Raw genomic sequence first — 18,032 nt, 5'->3', positions numbered from 1 at the left:
CCTACTACTCGCTCAGCCTGCCACATTGCCCCGCCGCCCACCACCCATATTTCAAATTCCCCAGCTGATTTATCGGAAGAGACAGAGCAACTTTGTGCCCCCGGAGAAGGCACACTCAGTGGAAGTGACAGAGCTCCGTCTGCAGGAGAACACAATTGCCGGGGAGTGCCGTGCTCGTCAAAGGCGAAGGCGGCCCTGTCGCGTAGCCCAACCCGCTCTATCTTATCTTGTAATTGTAACATGTCAGTCCTCTCTGACGTCTGCGTTTCCGCCGATAATTAGCGAGTCAGACAAAAGACGACGGCGGAGAATAGCAGGGGCGTCATTATGTCACTGCAGGGGTGTTCTTTGAAACTCCGACTCGGGGAGAATGAAAGCGGAGCAAACACGGCGCAGAAACCAGAATTTAACAACTTTTTGGTTTGCGAATAATAAATACCAACAATGTCTCTGTTAAAGGGTTTGAGCAAAGACTAAGAACTGCAAATGTCACCTGCTTTTCCCTGTGTGTCAGGTGTGTTTTGGGTGCCACAGTCAGCCGGTAAACAGGTATTTAAAGGCGTCAGGATGTAATCACGGGGGCAGGAGTGCATTGTTGACTCACACATAGCTGGAGCCAGAACAGCAGCCAAAGTGTTGTGTTTTGTAATCTAAGTTGTTTTTTTGTCGGTACATAATTGTTTTCTTGTGCAGATCAGGCAGCCGTCTGTATTTTGGGTTTTATTCCGATGCGGTCATGCGTTTAACTCAGTTTTGTCACGTCTGCTAAGTAGGTTAAGTAACTTCACCAGCGGTCAAACATGAACACCAAGGCTTGGACTTGATTTGGTCTTGCCTGGCAGTGTTTCAGGTGTCGCTGCACGTGTAGCGCAGCCTGAACGAGCATTTTTAAGACGTATTCTTGTGCGTGTAGTATCAGAGCAGATCTCCGTAGGCGGCTAAACACCGACCGAGCACCGGCAGAGAGAGAGCACAAGTGACTCAGGCAGGATCCTCATGCTGTGGCTCTGTGCAAAGCAAAGCCAACAACAACAACTGAAAAAGTGATGTGGAAAATGTAATGAAAGATTTTGTAGGTGAGGCCAGGGGGAGTAATTCCTCTTCTCTACCTTCACCTTCATCACAGCACGTACTTCGTCTGTGTAGGAGCTCCTGTCAGTGTCTCCCCCGTCTCTCCCTTTTCTGTGTGAATGTTGTCATGCCGGGACGCAACTGACCCACCGTCAGACAGAACCTACTTTATGCTTGGGTAACTCGGGATACACACACACACACACACACACACACACACACACACACACACACACACACACACACACACACACACACACACACACACACACACACACACACACACACACACACACACACACACACACACACACACACCACCCACCACCCATGACTGTCTGTCTCTCTTGCTGGGACAATGCCCTTCCCCTCAGCTATGTGCAAAAATCTGAAAATAAGAACGCCTCAGAACTGCCCCGGAGCTGACATCTCCCATGACCTATTTTCATTAGAGCCCATGGCCGGTGACGAGGCGCCCGGTGGCAAACAGAGAGAGGACAATACACTCCAAATGAGAATACACACACACACTGTGATGCTAGCTATTTGCCCAGAGTCTGACCCAAGATAAACGATGACCAACACTGAAACCGGCCCTAATTTGAAACTTGTGGTCCTGACTGGTTTAATGCAGAGCGAGAAGATGACGAGCGAGAGTGGGAGGAAGAGCGAGAGATATTAGATACCCGGGGGGATGTAAAGTCTTATTTATAGTCATGAGAAAGACATTCCACATGGGAACAGAGGAAATTAAGTTGGTCGACCTGTAGGGATGATCTCCTCCTCCTCCGAGACGCCGAGGGTGTGTAGCCGGAGAGCAAGGCAGCGGCGTGACGGGGTGAAGGTGGTAAGAGCGCCAATCCCGGCCTTTAGCACTAGAGGTGGTGTGTGTTTGGGGTGGGGTCGGAGGGGAGTTAGGGACTCTGATCGGAGCTGTAACAGGGTGACATCTTCTGGGGTAATGAGGAGGGGGGGGCGACAAAATGGAAACACTTAGAAGATGCAGTGGCGCGTCACCATGAGAGACTTCCTCAGGGGAAGCTGACACACACACACACACACACGCAGCATACATTGAAATGCATCGCAGCTTTTATAGTGGAAAAGTCACAAACAGAGCCCACGGATTCACATACACACACGCACGCACACACACACACACACACACTGTATGAAGTGTTCAGTATCTCCAGGGACAGCTTCCTTCCTCTTATTCCAGCGCATGCAGAGGGGCTGCATGGAGGAGCAACGAGGACAAACAGGCAGGAGAGGAGTGGAGAGGGGCACCACTCCTCCTCCTCCCCTCGCTCCCCTCTCTCATTAGAATTCTGTCATCAGTCTTTCCCCATGGAGCCGTGGGGAGGTGGGGGAAAGGGGGGAAAGGGGGCGGGGGGTCTTGACATGTCAGGCTTTATTAATCGCTCCAGGAAATATTATTGACCTGGACCTTCTGCTCCCTCTCTGCTCCCCCTGAAGCTGCAGTCTCTTGCTCCGTCGCTCTCACATTCCTCCGGTGTCCTGGACACATTACAGGACACTGCGGCACTGAACACTGAAGCCTCTACGCACAGTGTCTTCATTCACTCTGCGCCTGGCCCGGGCTGTCTTTTCATCGCAGCTGCAAAGCAACACCCACACACACATTCACACACACACACACACACACACACACACACCTGCAGCCCTTTAGAGACGAGCCTCACGCCGCTCCGCTCCGCTTCATTACGAGGTGAAGGCAGTTTTTTTTGTGCAGGTGTGATTTGCTGAAATTCCAAAATGCTTTGTTTGGAGACTGAACACCTGCAAACATCTCAAGGCTTTTTTCCGGGTTTTCAAATATTAACTGCAGCTTATTTGAAATGCTCAGAAGGCTCAAACGCTGGAATCGATTAGAGATGCTCCTTTATTCCGCCTCCTCTGAATGTTTCTATTCAGGGAAAATGAGGCAACGATAAAAGTCATCCAGCGGAAATGTGGCTGTGGGTGGGGGCTCCAGTCAGAAGTGGTGGCACTGTGGGTGTGTGTGCGTATGTGTGTGTGTGTGTGTGTGTGTTGACACCTTAGCCATTCTGTTGTGTAGTGTTTGTGTAGGTGTTGGTGGCTTAGGATTGTGTTAGATCCGGGTTTGTGTCAAACTGACCGGCCAACGGAACCTTTAAGCTTTAGCACGCCGTCTTCAGGTGGACTCGTCCTGTATCTGGGCCTGAACACACTTCCTCAGATGGTTACACAGTACAATGAATGGAGGCGGACACACACAGAAGTGAATCAAAGCTGTTTTTGATTAACTATTAAAAGTGTTTTGAACGTTTGCTATCTCCCTCTGGCCTTGATTTCATCCCTTAACATTTTCTTCTCAATGGGGCTGCAGAGGAGCCAAGCCTGCATCACCGCCAGCTGCCACTGCCAACATTAGCCTGTGGTGCCTCCGTGTGGCTCATTTGGGCATTACACTCTAGGCTTTATGACAGCGCTAATGAATGACCAGGATATGAGTGTGTCGCTCCATTGTGTGGCTGTGGACTTTGCGCCCGATGAGCACATTCCTGAAAGCAACAGTCACGAATAAACAAAACATGCTTCAGATCTGTCAATGGCTGTTGTGCCTAAATGAATGTGCATATTCTCCCGTGGTCGTGTTCTCATGCATCTCAACATGCCTCGCACTAAATTTAATATCCTTCTTCATTTTGTTTTCTTCCGCAGTCACAATGGTCCCACTTCTGTTCTTGGTGGCGACCACAATAACATCCAATTACACCGCCAATGGGAACCATACAAAAGGTAAGCGAGGCTGAGCCGGCTCATAATTGGGGTGCCGAACAACACGGAACAATCAGCAATAGCAACAGAATCCCATTGCCACCCGCTGCAGTCAGCACCCCTCCCCTCCTGCCCCCCTCCCCCTCTAAGATATGATTATAATGTGTCTTTCGCCGTGCATGCATCTGCTTGATCACAGCCCTTCTTCTGCAGCCTTGTTATTACGGCATCACAATGTACTTCTGCAACCTTGGACAGTAATTTACAGCTTATTGTGATTCTTTATAAACAGGGCTAATGGTTGGCTGTGCGGCGACGACTCTTGGCTCAGTCTCTTATTTAATGTTAGACACGCTGCCAGGGTGAAACCAGCTCGGCCCCGATACTTATCTCTGTAGACAAAATACTGCTGAAGACGGTTATTAAAGCAGAACTGCACAGGGGGGGAGGTGCAGGACTGTGCCAACTATCGATTTGCATGGCACACTTGCAGGCTTTTTGCACACACAAAACACGTGCCCGTCCGTGACCTTGCCCCCCTGATATCCCCCGAGCCGGGCCCCTTCCTGCTCCTTTTGTTGACAGCGCTCCCTTGACTTTTCCTCTCTCCTTCTTCCTCAGAAGACACCAAGTCCCCCAACCCCCACATCCTCCCCACCGTGCTGGTCCTTTCCCTGCTGCTGCTCATCTTCGCACTGCTGGCCTGGTACTTCCTCAGGTAACTCGCCGCCGGCCTCTGTGCAGGAGCCGCCCAGCTCGCAGCTACCAGTGACACCTCAGTGGCTGGCTGCGAGCCAAGCCGGTGGGGGCAGAGCTCGGGGTGACGAACGCTTCCTCCTTTAGTCATTAAGGCGGAGCCCAGTCAGGAAGTGTTCCTCGCCGACTCCCTCCCATGCCTGTCTGAGAGAGCACAGACGGCCAGGCTGTGACAGTGAACCCAGACAGGCAGCGGAGGAGGACAAAACAGTCGGCAGCACATTCAGACTTAGGAGCTCTGTCCTTACAAGACCTCAGCTAATGAGAAAAAGTAGCTTCTCAAGCTTCAGATGGTAGGGAGGAAGCTAGATGGTGCAGGCTAGTTCTTCATTCTTGGTGATCTAAAGTTATATAACGTTGTGTTTCATTGTGTGTCCTCCCGGCAGGTTAAAAAACCAGAGAAAAGCAGTCGTCACAACAATCGACAAGAAGATACCAAATGGCATCCTGGAGGAACAAGGTAACATTGTTTTAATGTGTATACTGTGTTTGAGAGAGAGAGAGAGAGAGAGAGAGAGAGAGAGGCTGAATTTCACACCACGAGTGAGATGCACGAAACCACACTGACAGAGGAAGAGAAAGCGGCATCGAGTGCTTCGAACTCGGCGAGATGGATGTTTGACTTCCTGTGGTTAATGTGAAGTTGAATAACTAAAATATCCTGCTTGACTTTTTTATCAGCGTCATACTGCTGAGGCCAAACTCAATGCATCGCTGTCGCCTATGCACAGAGTAGTGTCGATTTGCGTGCAGCACAGTGGCAGCTTGTGCGCCTTAAGGACCCGCCAAACGTTCCTTTAGGAAGCATATCTCCTCATCCGACAACACAATGGAGCGCATACAGCGGGCTCCTACCGGTTGCATTCTGGCAGATTGGAATCTAATGAGGATACGCCCGACAAACACCGAACACACCCAAAACACTAGCCTCAATTAATGGACTCCTGAGCTCACGGCGTCATCTCTGCCTCTCCTCTCACACACCTCATCCTGTTTGATCGCTTAATGAATTCGACCCGCGCTCAGAAATACTGAAAGTGAAAGTCGGCCATGTGGAACGCAGGCACAGCAAACTTTTTATCTCACAGTATTACTTACTTTGCCATTCTGACCTTGTCTCTGTGTGTGTGTCTGTCTGTGTGCTGTGCTGTGTGTTCTGTTTTTAGAGTTTGGATACAGTACAGAGTCGTTATACACAGTTATACCACCAGGTCAGGTATACAGGGTGGCGGTATCGGGACCATCATGTCACTAACACCCGTCTGAGTCCGTCGCCGATCAGATTGTCTTGTTTGGGTGCGAGTGGGACGTTTTCACTCAGCGAGCCGCTTCTCCCTGGGGTCTTTTTGGTGCCTAACATATGTTTAACGACCGTGGATGACTCACCTTTAACGTACATTCTCCAATACTCACACGCCTGCTACCTCATTACCGATGTGTGTGTTCGATCAGTAATTCTCCAATCTCTTAGCAATCATCTTGATCTTTGAGTGTTATTGAAATCCTTGTGTAACAGTTTGAGCATCTGATCAAATCCAATCTTGACATTGTTTCACATACATTCCCACAAAGCATTCCACTATGACACGCACATTCTTTATGAGCACAATTGCAAAATACTGAGCTGATCCACAACATTGAATCATTCGCGACCGTATTTGATCTCGATGACACCGCCACGACACCGAAGCTCACTGACTTACTGTTTGCCCTTAACTCTCCCCCTCCCCTACAGAACAACAGACGGTGGTCCTGCTGCCCAGGTCCCCCTCCTCCTCCAAGACCTACCTCCCCATCCCCGTAGACAACCTGGAGGAGGAGAACCGGCTCCGCTCAGCTGACGACGGCAAGCTCTTCAGGGAGGAGTACAACGTAAGCATCTCGCTCTCTCCTCGCTGCAGGTCTATTTCGGTCCGCAAGCGCTCGACGTTTAGTTCCAGTCGGCGTGAAGTGAAGATGGTACCCTGTAATTTGTGGCACCGCTGCAGATGTTGTTGCTTTATGTCTACATAAAACCTGAGCAGGAAATCAGAGCAGAAGAACTATAGCTCATTAATCTAAACAGCAGCAGAGATTACAATTCATTGTTGTGATACATTATATCTTGGATTGGATGTGATTGATGTTTTCTTCTGCCGTAGAATCACACCTGCCTTCTTATTCAGTCAAACAGCTGAACGATGGTATACATGCTGGTGCTGAGGCGTTTGTTCAGTCTTATTTATGAGATTAGATGGAAATATATACAAAAATTAGGAGCTCAACTTTAAGATGCTTATTGAAATGTGTGTCATTCACTTTGTTTCACTCAGATTATGAGTTCATTCCTAATTTATTCGACTGTTAGAGTCATACACAGCCAACTTATAAGTGTTTAAAATGCCAAAATTGGAGTTGCCGGGTTTTCCCACCACACAGATATTTTACATGTTTCTGATCTATGAGTCAGGAAAACTACTGGAGTTGTGCGTGTTCCTCACACACACACACACTCACACACACACAAACATGGATGAAAAATCCCCCTGTTGTCTATTTCTGACTATGATTGAGGATCTGAGTCAAAATTAAGTATGACTCAGTGTTGGCTTCTACTCATAACAGTATGATTCGGGTCGAGGCAGTTTGTCAGCAAAGACAGAGGAAGTCGAAGTTCACGGCTTTTAAATGGAGGACTGTTTACTGTAGGTAGCAGAGGAAGTGCCTATACCGAGGTTGAACAAAGCACCCGCGTGGAATACAATGCACCCGCCGCGACCTGTAGAAAGTCAAACGTGGCTGTTTTTGAACGGCACGGCACGGCAAGGTCAAGTATGTAGAAACAGAACAAAACTAACTGGAGCTCCGGTTGTCTCTCTGGTGTTGCAGTCCCTGCCTGGCGGCCACGTCCACGGGGCTTACGAGGAGGCCAACAAGGACGAGAACAAGGAAAAGAACCGATACCCTAACATCCTTCCCTGTGAGTGTACTCCCTGACCCGCACCGCCGGGAACTCAAACGCCACAGAATAGGAAGTAGGAGTTCTGTTGATTCACACCCAGAGTTGGGAGTTTCCTGTCTGGATGAAGCGGGCGGGCACGTGCCTCCGTGTCTACACCGGTCTTTTCCGTCTTTGTTTGCTGTCTTAGAGAGCTCCTCCCCGTCACCTTGTGTATTCATTCACAGGGAATATAAGTATTCCCAGTCCATGTTCATCCCTCGTCATATGATTCATCTCATCATGCCTGGATTTCCTCTCCTCCTTCACTGGTCTATTCCTCCGTGGGGGTTCAGTAGCATGCAGACACTCCTCCACTGCATTGCTCTAAATTTTTCCGATGGTATTTTCCCCACACAGATGATCATTCCAGAGTGGTGTTGACTCAGCTGGATGGAAATCCCAATTCCGACTATGTGAACGCATCTTACATCGATGTGAGTTACGCTTAGAATCTGTGTTATTGCTTAAGTTTGATGGATTGTGGTGCGATGGGTCGTTAATGTGCAGGGAGGAACATTTCACTTCCTTCGAGGAATCTGTTAAAATGTCATTACGCTTCTTTATTGTTCCCAGGGTTACACGGAAAAGAAGAAATTCATAGGAGCGCAGGGTGAGAGGCACTGCACTGTGAAACGATCCGCCGTCCTTGATTTAAATGAGGGAAAAAACATTTTAATAAGCCCCGCTCTTCGTCTCTCAGGTCCAAAAGAAGACACCGTAGCAGAGTTCTGGAGGATGGTATGGGAGCAGAAAGTAGCCACTGTTGTCATGCTGACAAATCTGAAAGAAAGGAAAGAAGTAAGTGGTTTTGTTTGTTGGGTTTCACCCTCTACGGCTTGAATTCAATCCTGCCTGACAGCAGAAGTGTCTCATTGCCCTCTGTTGTTGACTCTCTCTCTCTCTGGCTACCCTGTGGAGCCAGCAAAGGAACGGCTAGATGCTTGCTTCAGGGATTTCTAAAGCATCACAACAGAAGCGCTGTGTCTGTGTGTGTGTGTGAAATAGATTTAATTGGCTACGGTCAGCGGCGATACCACAGAGTTTAAATGAAACGATTCGCTTCACAACTTCAATCTTCTCTCGATCACTTTTCCGTTATAATCGCTGGGTCTCCAGTCGCCACATGCGAGCCTGAGGGGCTGCACGGCAACAGAATACGATCAATAAGAAGAGGAGCGCGCTGGAGCTTTAAATCAGCACGTGCACAAGTCCAGATCAATGGCTACATAATAATGTGTAATAAAGACCTGTGAAGCCGCACCGTAATTACTCAGCCGTCTCTTTGAGTGATTTCGTCGCTCTCACTTGGACTAATCCGGACTGACTGGCTGTAATATTGGATCATGTGATTCTCTCAAGTAACACTCACCTTTGTTGAAGCCGTTTTGTCTGTTCAAAGGAAAACTCTTCTCCAATTTCCCCAATCGGTCTCGGGTGTCATAGTTAAAGCCAGCGATTGTAACGGATGTGTCTTTCCACAGGACAAGTGCCACCAGTACTGGCCTGACCAGGGCTGCTGGACCTACGGGAGCGTCAGGGTGTCAGTGGAGGACTTCACCGTCCTGGTGGACTACACCATCCGCAAGTTCTGCATACAATACGTAAGTGTGAAGAGAGCGGCTTATGCTGATTTTACTGCAAATGAACACAGGAAGTGAGGAGATGAAGGCGCAATGGAGCTAAGAGACACTGAAGTGTGAAGATGATGGGTGTGAGTCTTCTGCCAATCTGTAAAATGGGACAAAGGCGTGCAAATGCTTCTAGTTCAATACCCTTTTCAAAGTTGAGTAGTCGTTTCCGAGGTTACTCCCAGAAACGGAAAATGTATCCAGATGAATTCACGAAGCCAATCTTGAGCCTGGGACTTTGATGTGGTCCGTGTTGGAACTGGATCGGCCCCCGAGTCCGTCTTCAAATGTGCTCTGCAGCTTTTACGCTCCAGGTGTTTGCTTTCTTTTGCGCTTGACTTTGTTTTTCTGTCTCCGTGCAGCAGTCCAGCGACGCCTCCAAGACTCCCCGTCTGGTCACCCAACTCCATTTCACCAGCTGGCCGGACTTCGGCGTCCCCTTCTCCCCCATCGGCATGCTCAAATTCCTCAAGAAGGTCAAGGCGGTCAATCCACCCTTCTCCGGGCCCATTGTGGTTCACTGCAGGTACCAGAGTTTAATGGGACTGGAGAGTTCAGTGTGTTTGGTTGCCTCGGATGAAAGAGCTGGACTGGAATTCCAGTGGGTTTGAATGATTATTACTTTTTCATGGTTTCAATTACCAGATTAGTTTCTTTGGAAGCGAGTATGTTGCCTTTGTGTCGTCTGTTGTGGCTGGAAACATGTTGAGATGTTTAGAGCGACTTCAGCAATCCGTCTTCTCTTCGGTGTCTCTGTAGTGCCGGAGTTGGGAGGACGGGCACCTTCATCGTCATAGATGCCATGATCGACATGATGCACGCGGAGCAGAAGGTGGACGTGTTTGGGTTCGTCTCCAAGATACGAGAGCAGCGCTCGCAGCTCATCCAGACAGATGTGAGTGGGCGACGGTGTTCAGTCGTCAAGGTTTTCCCATCAACACTCATCTGGAAATGTTCAGGTGTGCCCATGCGTGGCGTGTGTTCATTTGTGTGTGTGTGTGCGTGTGTGTGTGTCTCACCCCAGATGCAGTACTCATTCGTCTATCAGGCCCTGCTTGAATACTACCTCTACGGAGACACGGAGCTGGACGTTTCCTCTCTGGAAGGACACCTGCACAAACTGCACAACACCTTAGCACCAAGTGACCGGGTGGGCCTGGAGGAGGAATTTAAAGTGAGCACATTCTCACACTCTAATTTAGTAAAGGATATTGAATCAAATCTTGAAACCGCTGCCCCAAACTTGGCTTAACATGTTCAATATGTTATCATGTTCATAAGACTCGTGTTACTTTCTCTCCCGCCAGAAACTGACCAACATGCGGATAATGAAGGAGAACATGAGAATGGGGAATCTTCCTGCCAATATGAAGAAGAACAGAGTGCTGCAGATTATTCCATGTAAGGAGCCAGGGGGAAACACTAAAACACTACACACACACACAGACTTACTGAATACACTCTGCCACTCCCGAGACAGATTCTGACCTCCAGATTATATTGTCTATAGCTACGAAACGCTTAGAATTGAAACATATTCGCTAACAATCACATGTCTGTTTCTCTCAGCCCTGTCAGACACTTTGTGTACCTGATAAGTCTGTGAAAATGTTTGCGTCGCTCTATTCTGAGAGGTTTCCTGCTCTGTTTCTATTCCAGACGACTTCAACCGAGTCATTCTCTCTATGAGGCGAGGGCAAGAGTTCACCGATTACATCAACGCATCTTTTATAGACGTAAGCAACATTTTACGACCACGCAACCTCCTTCTCGCCTTCATATATCTATAATAAGTCATAGGTATCAGCATGCACAGCCTTTATTGGGCCTATAAACGTAAAGTACCTTGTGTTTTTACGCTGGCAGGGCTACAGACAGAAGGACTACTTCATTGCCACCCAGGGCCCGGTGCCACACACGGTTGAGGACTTCTGGAGAATGGTGTGGGAGTGGAAATGCCATTCCATTGTAATGCTCACTGAGCTCCAGGAGAGGGAGCAGGTGAGCTACAAATGATGATTTTCACAACAACACAGCACTATTCAGTTTATCGCACGCTAGGACTTCCTGCTTCTGTCACAGATCTCAGTGTTTACATCACGTGCATCAGGTCTGACTTTAAGTGTGTTTATTGCCGTGACGATAAAGCTGGCAGTAAAACTTGGTTTATCTCTCCGTGTGTTTGCAGGACAAATGTTGTCAGTACTGGCCTGCAGAGGACTCGGTCACATATGGAGATTACACAGTGGAGCTGAAGGGAGACACGTTGTGTGACACCTTCAGTCTACGAGACTTGGTACTCACATTTGTCCCGGTAAGCAAATCCACCGCACAATAGACACAAAGGCAGGAAAAGCATGGTATTTGTTTCTTGTTTCTTTCTGGAGGCTATTTCAGGAATGACATCATGGTTATAGGCGACATTAGTCTGTTTTGAACTGCTAAGCAACCACTTGTTTTTTACTTTTACCCCACTGATGTTAAGATAGAACTACTGTAGTGTTTGGGTGTTAAGAGGAAATGTGGTGTGCAAGTTATCTTTAGGATGATAAAGTGGCAGCCTCATTAAATTAGACCAACAGCACCTCTGCACACTCCCCTGTCCCAGAGGGGCACCACCTCATCTACCGCACACTTAACCTCCACTGACGCTGCACAGGCTATTAGGCTTTCATATATAGCCCTCGCAAATCGCATTTGAACGGTATTATGATCTCTCGTCTACTCTTGCATTTCCTCTGAAAGGAGAAGCAGACGAGGCTGATCAGGCACTTCCACTTCCACGGCTGGCCAGAGATTGGCATTCCGGCCGAGGGCAAAGGCATGATTGACATCATCGCCTCAGTGCAGAGACAGCAGCAGCAGTCTGGGAACCATCCCATCGTCGTACACTGCAGGTAGCTTTGGATGCTTCGTTTAAGCTCACTCATTGCATCTAATATTGTTTCTGTTCCGTCGAACTAAACCCTGCAGTAAAAATAGAATGACAGTTCCTGCAATCGATACTCAAACCAACCTAACAATCGACAAAAGGGTTATTTTTCAACGGATACAATAGGCCAATGTGGCACTGCAACACTGTTCAGCTGAAGTTCTAAACTAAACAACAACATAATGGCGTCCCCGCTCCTGTGTGTTTGTATCTAAGCTATTGGACAAACACACATCTAACATCATACTGAGCAATTTTCGGGCCTTACTGGAATACAAATTAGAAATGTGGAGCAGATCTTGCACTGCATTCATTTGTCAAGTACACAGTGTATTCACAGACAATGGAGCTGCTAGAAACACCTGGAAGGAACAAATGAGCACCGATACACAAATAGATGCATCATCCAAAGAATCACAAACCAACAGCTCAGGCTCCAAGACGACGCTGCGGTCTGATCCTTATCCAAACTATACACTGTGCACACATCGGGCGTATTCGTGGGAAAATAAATCTACCTACAAGATGACATCACACCTCTCCTCCTTCCAGTTAATGTTACGCTGTGCGGAGGAAGGATGTGCTTCTATAGCCTAATAAGATCCTGAGCACCGCAGGATCCAATCACAGCCCTGAGATTCGATCCGGATGCCGGTAGTCTGCAGATGAATGACAAATGTTGATCAAAGGTGTCCAAAGATCCGGTGTCATTATCCAAGGAACACATCTGGCCAACGACACTGTAGGCAAGGCCATAAATGCGTCTTAACTGATTGACACCCAAATGTATCCGGGTAGAGACGGCAACTTAAAACAATTAGATTTTGTTGATTGTTTGGTGTTTTTGTGTTTGTGCGCTGCAGTGCTGGTGCAGGGAGAACAGGTACGTTCATTGCACTGAGTAATATCTTGGAGCGGGTCAAGGCAGAGGGGCTGCTGGACGTGTTCCAAACTGTGAAGAGTTTACGCATGCAGAGGCCTCACATGGTCCAAACCGTGGTACGTATCAGAGGAACTCACGCAGAGACACAATGTGTACTAAGAAAATTTTCCCCGAGTGCTTCTCTTGCTTTACTCTGACCTTATCTCCTCTCCTCCCCCCTCCCACAGGAACAGTATGACTTCTGCTACAGGGTGGTACAAGACTTTGTCGACATTTTCTCGGACTATGCCAATTTTAAATGAGATTTGCCTTAAACATGATTTTTAATGTTTTCTAAAGCTGGTTTGTCAGTTTTGTGTGTCCTTAACTCGGTCAAATGATCTATTTTGCTATGCACTTGTCCTACCATTAACTAAATACTCCATCCTCGCTGTAATATACTGTATGTCAGTGGATGAAAATTGTAAATGATAAAGTCAGATTAATGTATATTTCACATCATGTATGATAATTATTTTTGTCATGGAGTGTTGTTTCAGCCTTGGTCTCTCATTTCAGTTTTGTTGTATAATAATGTACTTTAAATGTTTATCTAAGTGTTATTTTGGATTGACCACATAATTTTATGTTGTACTTACTGTAAATGTATTTATATAATGATGACATTCCACTCTTGCATTTGGAGAAAACGACAGGAATGTTGCCATTTATTTGACACATTTTAAACATACATTGTTATGTTTGTGTTTGAGATGTGAAGTGACACGCCCGTCTCAAATGTGATCCGCTTTCTGTCCGAGTAGACGGCTTCAGTCATAATGCAGGTAAAGATATGCAATGGAGCGGATGGTGCAAGGTTGGTTTCTAATAGGACTTCAGGCAGGATTTACAGTCGGACGCAGTCATGAATATTTCACTGCACTGGTTTTGTACAAAAAGTGTTATGCAACTCCATTTAACACGGATCAAATGTTACAAGAGGAAGTATCTGCACGAGTGACTGCACATTAAAAAAGCACATATCTAAGCCATTTGCCAAGAATTTGCATTAGTAAACAAATTATATTTGATCGCTTTATTTGAACTGTATTATGTTTTTCATAAATAAGTGCCATATGTACTTTATAAAGCTACGTAACCCTGAATTGAAGGTCAAAGAGTAGTTGATCTCTGAGCCGGTAAGTGGGTTAGATCAATGCGGTGTAGTCAGCAGCAGCACTCACTTTGTCAAATATGATTTGAAACTTTTATCAGATTCCCAATGAAAACCTGGGGAAGCATTTCAAGTGTAACACAAGTCGTATAACAGTAACGCCACAGCAAACAGCAGTGGTGCTTCAGTGCCTGCTTAATGCCACGGCAACAGAATCATCACACATGATGAAGATACTCTCATTACAAATAGTACTTTTTAATCTCTTTGTTGTTTTAGTCTGCTGCAATGAGTAAACTAGAATGTTCCTTCAGTCAAATTGTTTTTCTGTGCTTGAGAACTCTGTGCATTCCTTCTAAAGCATCCATCTGGTACTCCTAACATTAAACCAAACATTATCTTCAAAACTGTTTGATCAAGCTCTGCTTTAATCCTCAATAAGATGTCGATGCTGTATGTAAATGTAAATACGCCTTGATGAAGTGCTCACGCGGTGAAAGTCGCTGTCAAGTGATTTGTCATTTTTGCCGCGCTGCCTGTTGAGAGACGTTAGGTGCAGCACAACAAAAAACATGGACGTTCGCAAAGCAGCCTCAGTCTATTTCCTAACGGCCTCTCTTCTGTCTCTGCCTTCCTTTTCACAATATTCAGGAGTGTTTAGACTCTCTTTGCCTTTGCTCGCTGTGTGAATGGTCTCTTTCTCTGGATTCTTTATGTCTTTGACATTCAGGCTGCAATATTAAATTTATTGGAAAATTAATCTATGAGGGGGGCCTGTGAATCTTTTCTTCCTTTCAGCTGATTATTAATGCCACTACACAACAGTTTCTATATGACTCTTTCTTGTCTAAGTTACATTTTGAGCCAATAGGGGGCAGTGCACATTACCATGCAATACCCTCTATAGACAAAGGGGAAAGTCTGGCCTTAACTGCCCGACCCGCATCTTGTTCAGGCAGATGAAGGGCAAATTCATTGTTTTACAAGAAAGAACTAACTTGTATCTTTGCGCTCAAGTTCAAAGTTAAGACATACAAATTCAAGTCTGTCACGTCCCACACCTTTAATGAGTCATGCTTGATGTAATTTGTATTTATTACTTTCCAGATGTACGATATACTTTGATAAAAAAATACAGACATTAGGGGAATGTAAGTTTTTTAGTCAAAAGGCCCAAGTAAAGTCACAAGTCAGCGATAACGGTCAAGTTTTTATTGTTTTATTTTAAGTCAAGTCTGAAGTCAAAGTTATAACTGAAGTCCACACCGTTGAGATCAGGTTGCTAATTTGAAACTTCCTGTCCTCTGACTCAGTGGTTCTCAAAGTGGTGGGGCGCAACCCCTAGGGGGGCGCAGAGCTACTCCGGGGGGGGTTGGAGCGGAAAAGGAGCGATATGAGTACCGTTCCAGGAAAATGAATGAATGATTTTCACCGGCAAGTGTTTTTACAGGGGGGACGATATATAACCGGTATATAGGGGATATAACTTCTGATCTATAAAAGGGGAGCGCAAAACAAAAAGTTTGAGAACCACTGCTCTAACTGGAGCAGACTAGAAGTAAATGATAAATACTCAGAAAGTCATCTGTTTTTTTTTTTGAAAACTTACCAGATGTTTTCCCTCTTGCAAAGAATTTCCGAAGATTTCTGAGATTAAAGGGATGTCACAGATACAAAGGGCGTTCAGACTCTAAATGTTGTTGAACTGAAACTCAGAGTTTCACATCCCATTTGAGTCCAGACCGTCTCGCCTTTATAGACTGCAGGACATTGGTACAGGAACAGAAACGAACTCAGAAACTCTGCGAAATGTCTGCACATGATCCATAGTGTTAACTTGTGTCACTGTCACCGGTCAATGGCACGGGGGGAGTAAGCTGAGCTATTTTTGCCCAAACAATCATGTTTCTCTCTTATCTTCCAGTGAAACTCAATTTTCCAAAAGCTTCTTTGTTGTGTAGTTCCACTTCCTCCGAGACCTGGTACCATGGTAACACCCCTCAGTGGGTGGGTCTGTAGCCCAAGAGAGGTCGGCGTCAGGGAAGGGGTCATATGAATTATGTATTTACCCTAACCTAGTCCCTTATTTTGATTGACCTCATACTTATTCTATTTTTTCACCCACAAGGCTTCCTGTTTTCCTTCTAATACAATATGGAAAATGGGCTCATTTAACAGGGTGGCCTTGTGCTCTCATCCCATCAGTTGAAATGAATGTATACATGGCTTGAAACTAATTTCTTACATTACATTACATTACATTCTGTGTAGCGTGTCAGGAAATTTCTATTCAGCTCCAGTGTATTATTCTATCCCAAACATGCCCACATTCAGAATACAGGGACATGGTGATAACCCTAAATACACATCTGATGACACTAACACACAATCACACTGAAAACAATCATGATCACTCTGAAGACACATCTAATAACACCAAAGACAATTCTGATCACAATGTAAACAGCTGTGATCAGAGCAACAAGAGTGCAAATCACACTGAAAACACATGTGACCAAACTGATAACTGTGATCAGACAGAAAACAGCTCTGATCTACTACTAAATTCAGAAACAGGCTTGGAAACATTGATTTCTCTCAAAATGACATCTATTGGTAAGCAAGGAATTAAGACAACCACAGCAACAAAAGTAGTCCCTAGAGCTTATCACATTCCATAATTGCCGAATTCAATGCAAATTCAATGAAACGTCTCATATTATCAATAGATGGAATTCAATTCAATCAGCGATTCTTGGTGAAAAAATCACAACAAAAACCGTAAAATCCTAACTTCTACTACTTCTCCTCTTCCACCTCTACCAAATGCTAATTCCTAGACTATGTGATTTGGGGGAATATGATGTCCAGAGCCTACAAAAATGATGGACAGCAAGCTGGTAATTAAGCTACGCTGATCCAGGCCATTGTACCAAAGGTATCATTACTATCGCCTAATGACACAGTGAGAAGAAGAGCAAACAGCACAGCTACCCTCACTTGACCAGGTGTTACTCATCATAGGCTGTTGGACTATATTTATTGTGGTTGACAAGGTGCTGACACACTTCAATCACATTACTATTGCGAAAAGATTAACTGTGCAACCAGGTTTCACACATAATCTCTTGTACTTTAAGCTGTAATCAATCAATTTTGCTCCACCCGATGGCAGATAAACACCATTATGGCAAACATGTTAGCTAGCAATTGCATACTTACACTTACGCATTCAACAGACACAGAGCAACATAAGCAATCCACTGGAACACACTAGAGAACTGCTTTGCTTTGGTAGCCTGAAAGGAATGCAGCTTTCTACTGCAGAAGAACTAGTTACTAGTACTACTCCACAGAGTTGTACAGCTGAGTGATAATTCCCTGTTGGTTCATCAGTAAGAGGGAATTTTCACATTACACACAAGAATTTGACCTAGTGTAAACATCAAAAACCATATAATGTTATGTCTGAAGTCCTTTATAAGGGGTCAACCACAATTGAGCTAATTGATACTGTCGATAATCTCAGTATTCGTGTTGCAAAAGCGATTACTACAAACTCAACTTGACCTTGTTCTCCTCTGTCTTGGTGTGAGAGATTTCTGAGGCTCGTGTGCCATTAATATCCTATGAACCGGAGATCCAGCCTGTTATGTACTGCACATCTCTGAAACCTCATTGGCCTGATAGTGACTGGATGTTAAATTTGTTCTCTCACTCTTCCTCTTCTTCACTCTCTATCACAGAGCAGCATCTTACTTCTCTAAAAACGTTCTCAACAGACATTTCTAGGCCTATTATAACTCAATCAAACAGCTCTTACTGTGGTGTTAGTGTAACGTGAACCCCAAAAACACATTATAAGT

At 45.9% G+C, this 18,032-nt stretch overlaps 1 protein-coding gene across 5 annotated transcripts in view; it reads left to right on the top strand.

The window, feature by feature from the left end:
* Positions 1 to 13,934, top strand: part of ptprea (protein tyrosine phosphatase receptor type Ea) — a 41,554-nt gene extending 27,620 nt beyond the window's left edge. For 2 of the 5 annotated variants that reach the window (XM_076143578.1, XM_076143579.1), the window contains exons 3-22: positions 3,778 to 3,855; positions 4,456 to 4,552; positions 4,977 to 5,050; positions 5,757 to 5,801; positions 6,326 to 6,462; positions 7,459 to 7,549; positions 7,928 to 8,004; positions 8,144 to 8,180; positions 8,271 to 8,368; positions 9,052 to 9,171; positions 9,561 to 9,724; positions 9,958 to 10,093; positions 10,223 to 10,372; positions 10,506 to 10,599; positions 10,858 to 10,934; positions 11,065 to 11,199; positions 11,387 to 11,512; positions 11,944 to 12,095; positions 12,994 to 13,129; positions 13,241 to 13,934. In XM_076143578.1, the coding sequence (XP_075999693.1) occupies positions 3,783 to 3,855; positions 4,456 to 4,552; positions 4,977 to 5,050; positions 5,757 to 5,801; positions 6,326 to 6,462; positions 7,459 to 7,549; positions 7,928 to 8,004; positions 8,144 to 8,180; positions 8,271 to 8,368; positions 9,052 to 9,171; positions 9,561 to 9,724; positions 9,958 to 10,093; positions 10,223 to 10,372; positions 10,506 to 10,599; positions 10,858 to 10,934; positions 11,065 to 11,199; positions 11,387 to 11,512; positions 11,944 to 12,095; positions 12,994 to 13,129; positions 13,241 to 13,315 (2,094 nt within the window). In that variant the 5' untranslated portion in view covers positions 3,778 to 3,782 and the 3' untranslated portion in view covers positions 13,316 to 13,934. Of the gene's footprint in view, positions 1 to 3,777; positions 3,856 to 4,455; positions 4,553 to 4,725; positions 4,884 to 4,976; positions 5,051 to 5,756; positions 5,802 to 6,325; positions 6,463 to 7,458; positions 7,550 to 7,927; positions 8,005 to 8,143; positions 8,181 to 8,270; positions 8,369 to 9,051; positions 9,172 to 9,560; positions 9,725 to 9,957; positions 10,094 to 10,222; positions 10,373 to 10,505; positions 10,600 to 10,857; positions 10,935 to 11,064; positions 11,200 to 11,386; positions 11,513 to 11,943; positions 12,096 to 12,993; positions 13,130 to 13,240 lie in introns of those variants that run through there. The other 3 variants (XM_076143581.1, XM_076143582.1, XM_076143583.1) reach the window with 3 other exon arrangements.
* Positions 13,935 to 18,032: the final 4,098 nt, after the last annotated feature.

Source organism: Genypterus blacodes, unplaced genomic scaffold (assembly GCF_046128005.1).
Source record: "Genypterus blacodes isolate CSIRO-AG114 ecotype Tasmania unplaced genomic scaffold, CSIRO-AGI_Gbla_v1 ptg000026l_1, whole genome shotgun sequence".
Classification (NCBI taxonomy): domain Eukaryota; kingdom Metazoa; phylum Chordata; class Actinopteri; order Ophidiiformes; family Ophidiidae; genus Genypterus; species Genypterus blacodes.
This window is presented reverse-complemented; position numbering and strand designations above follow the sequence as displayed.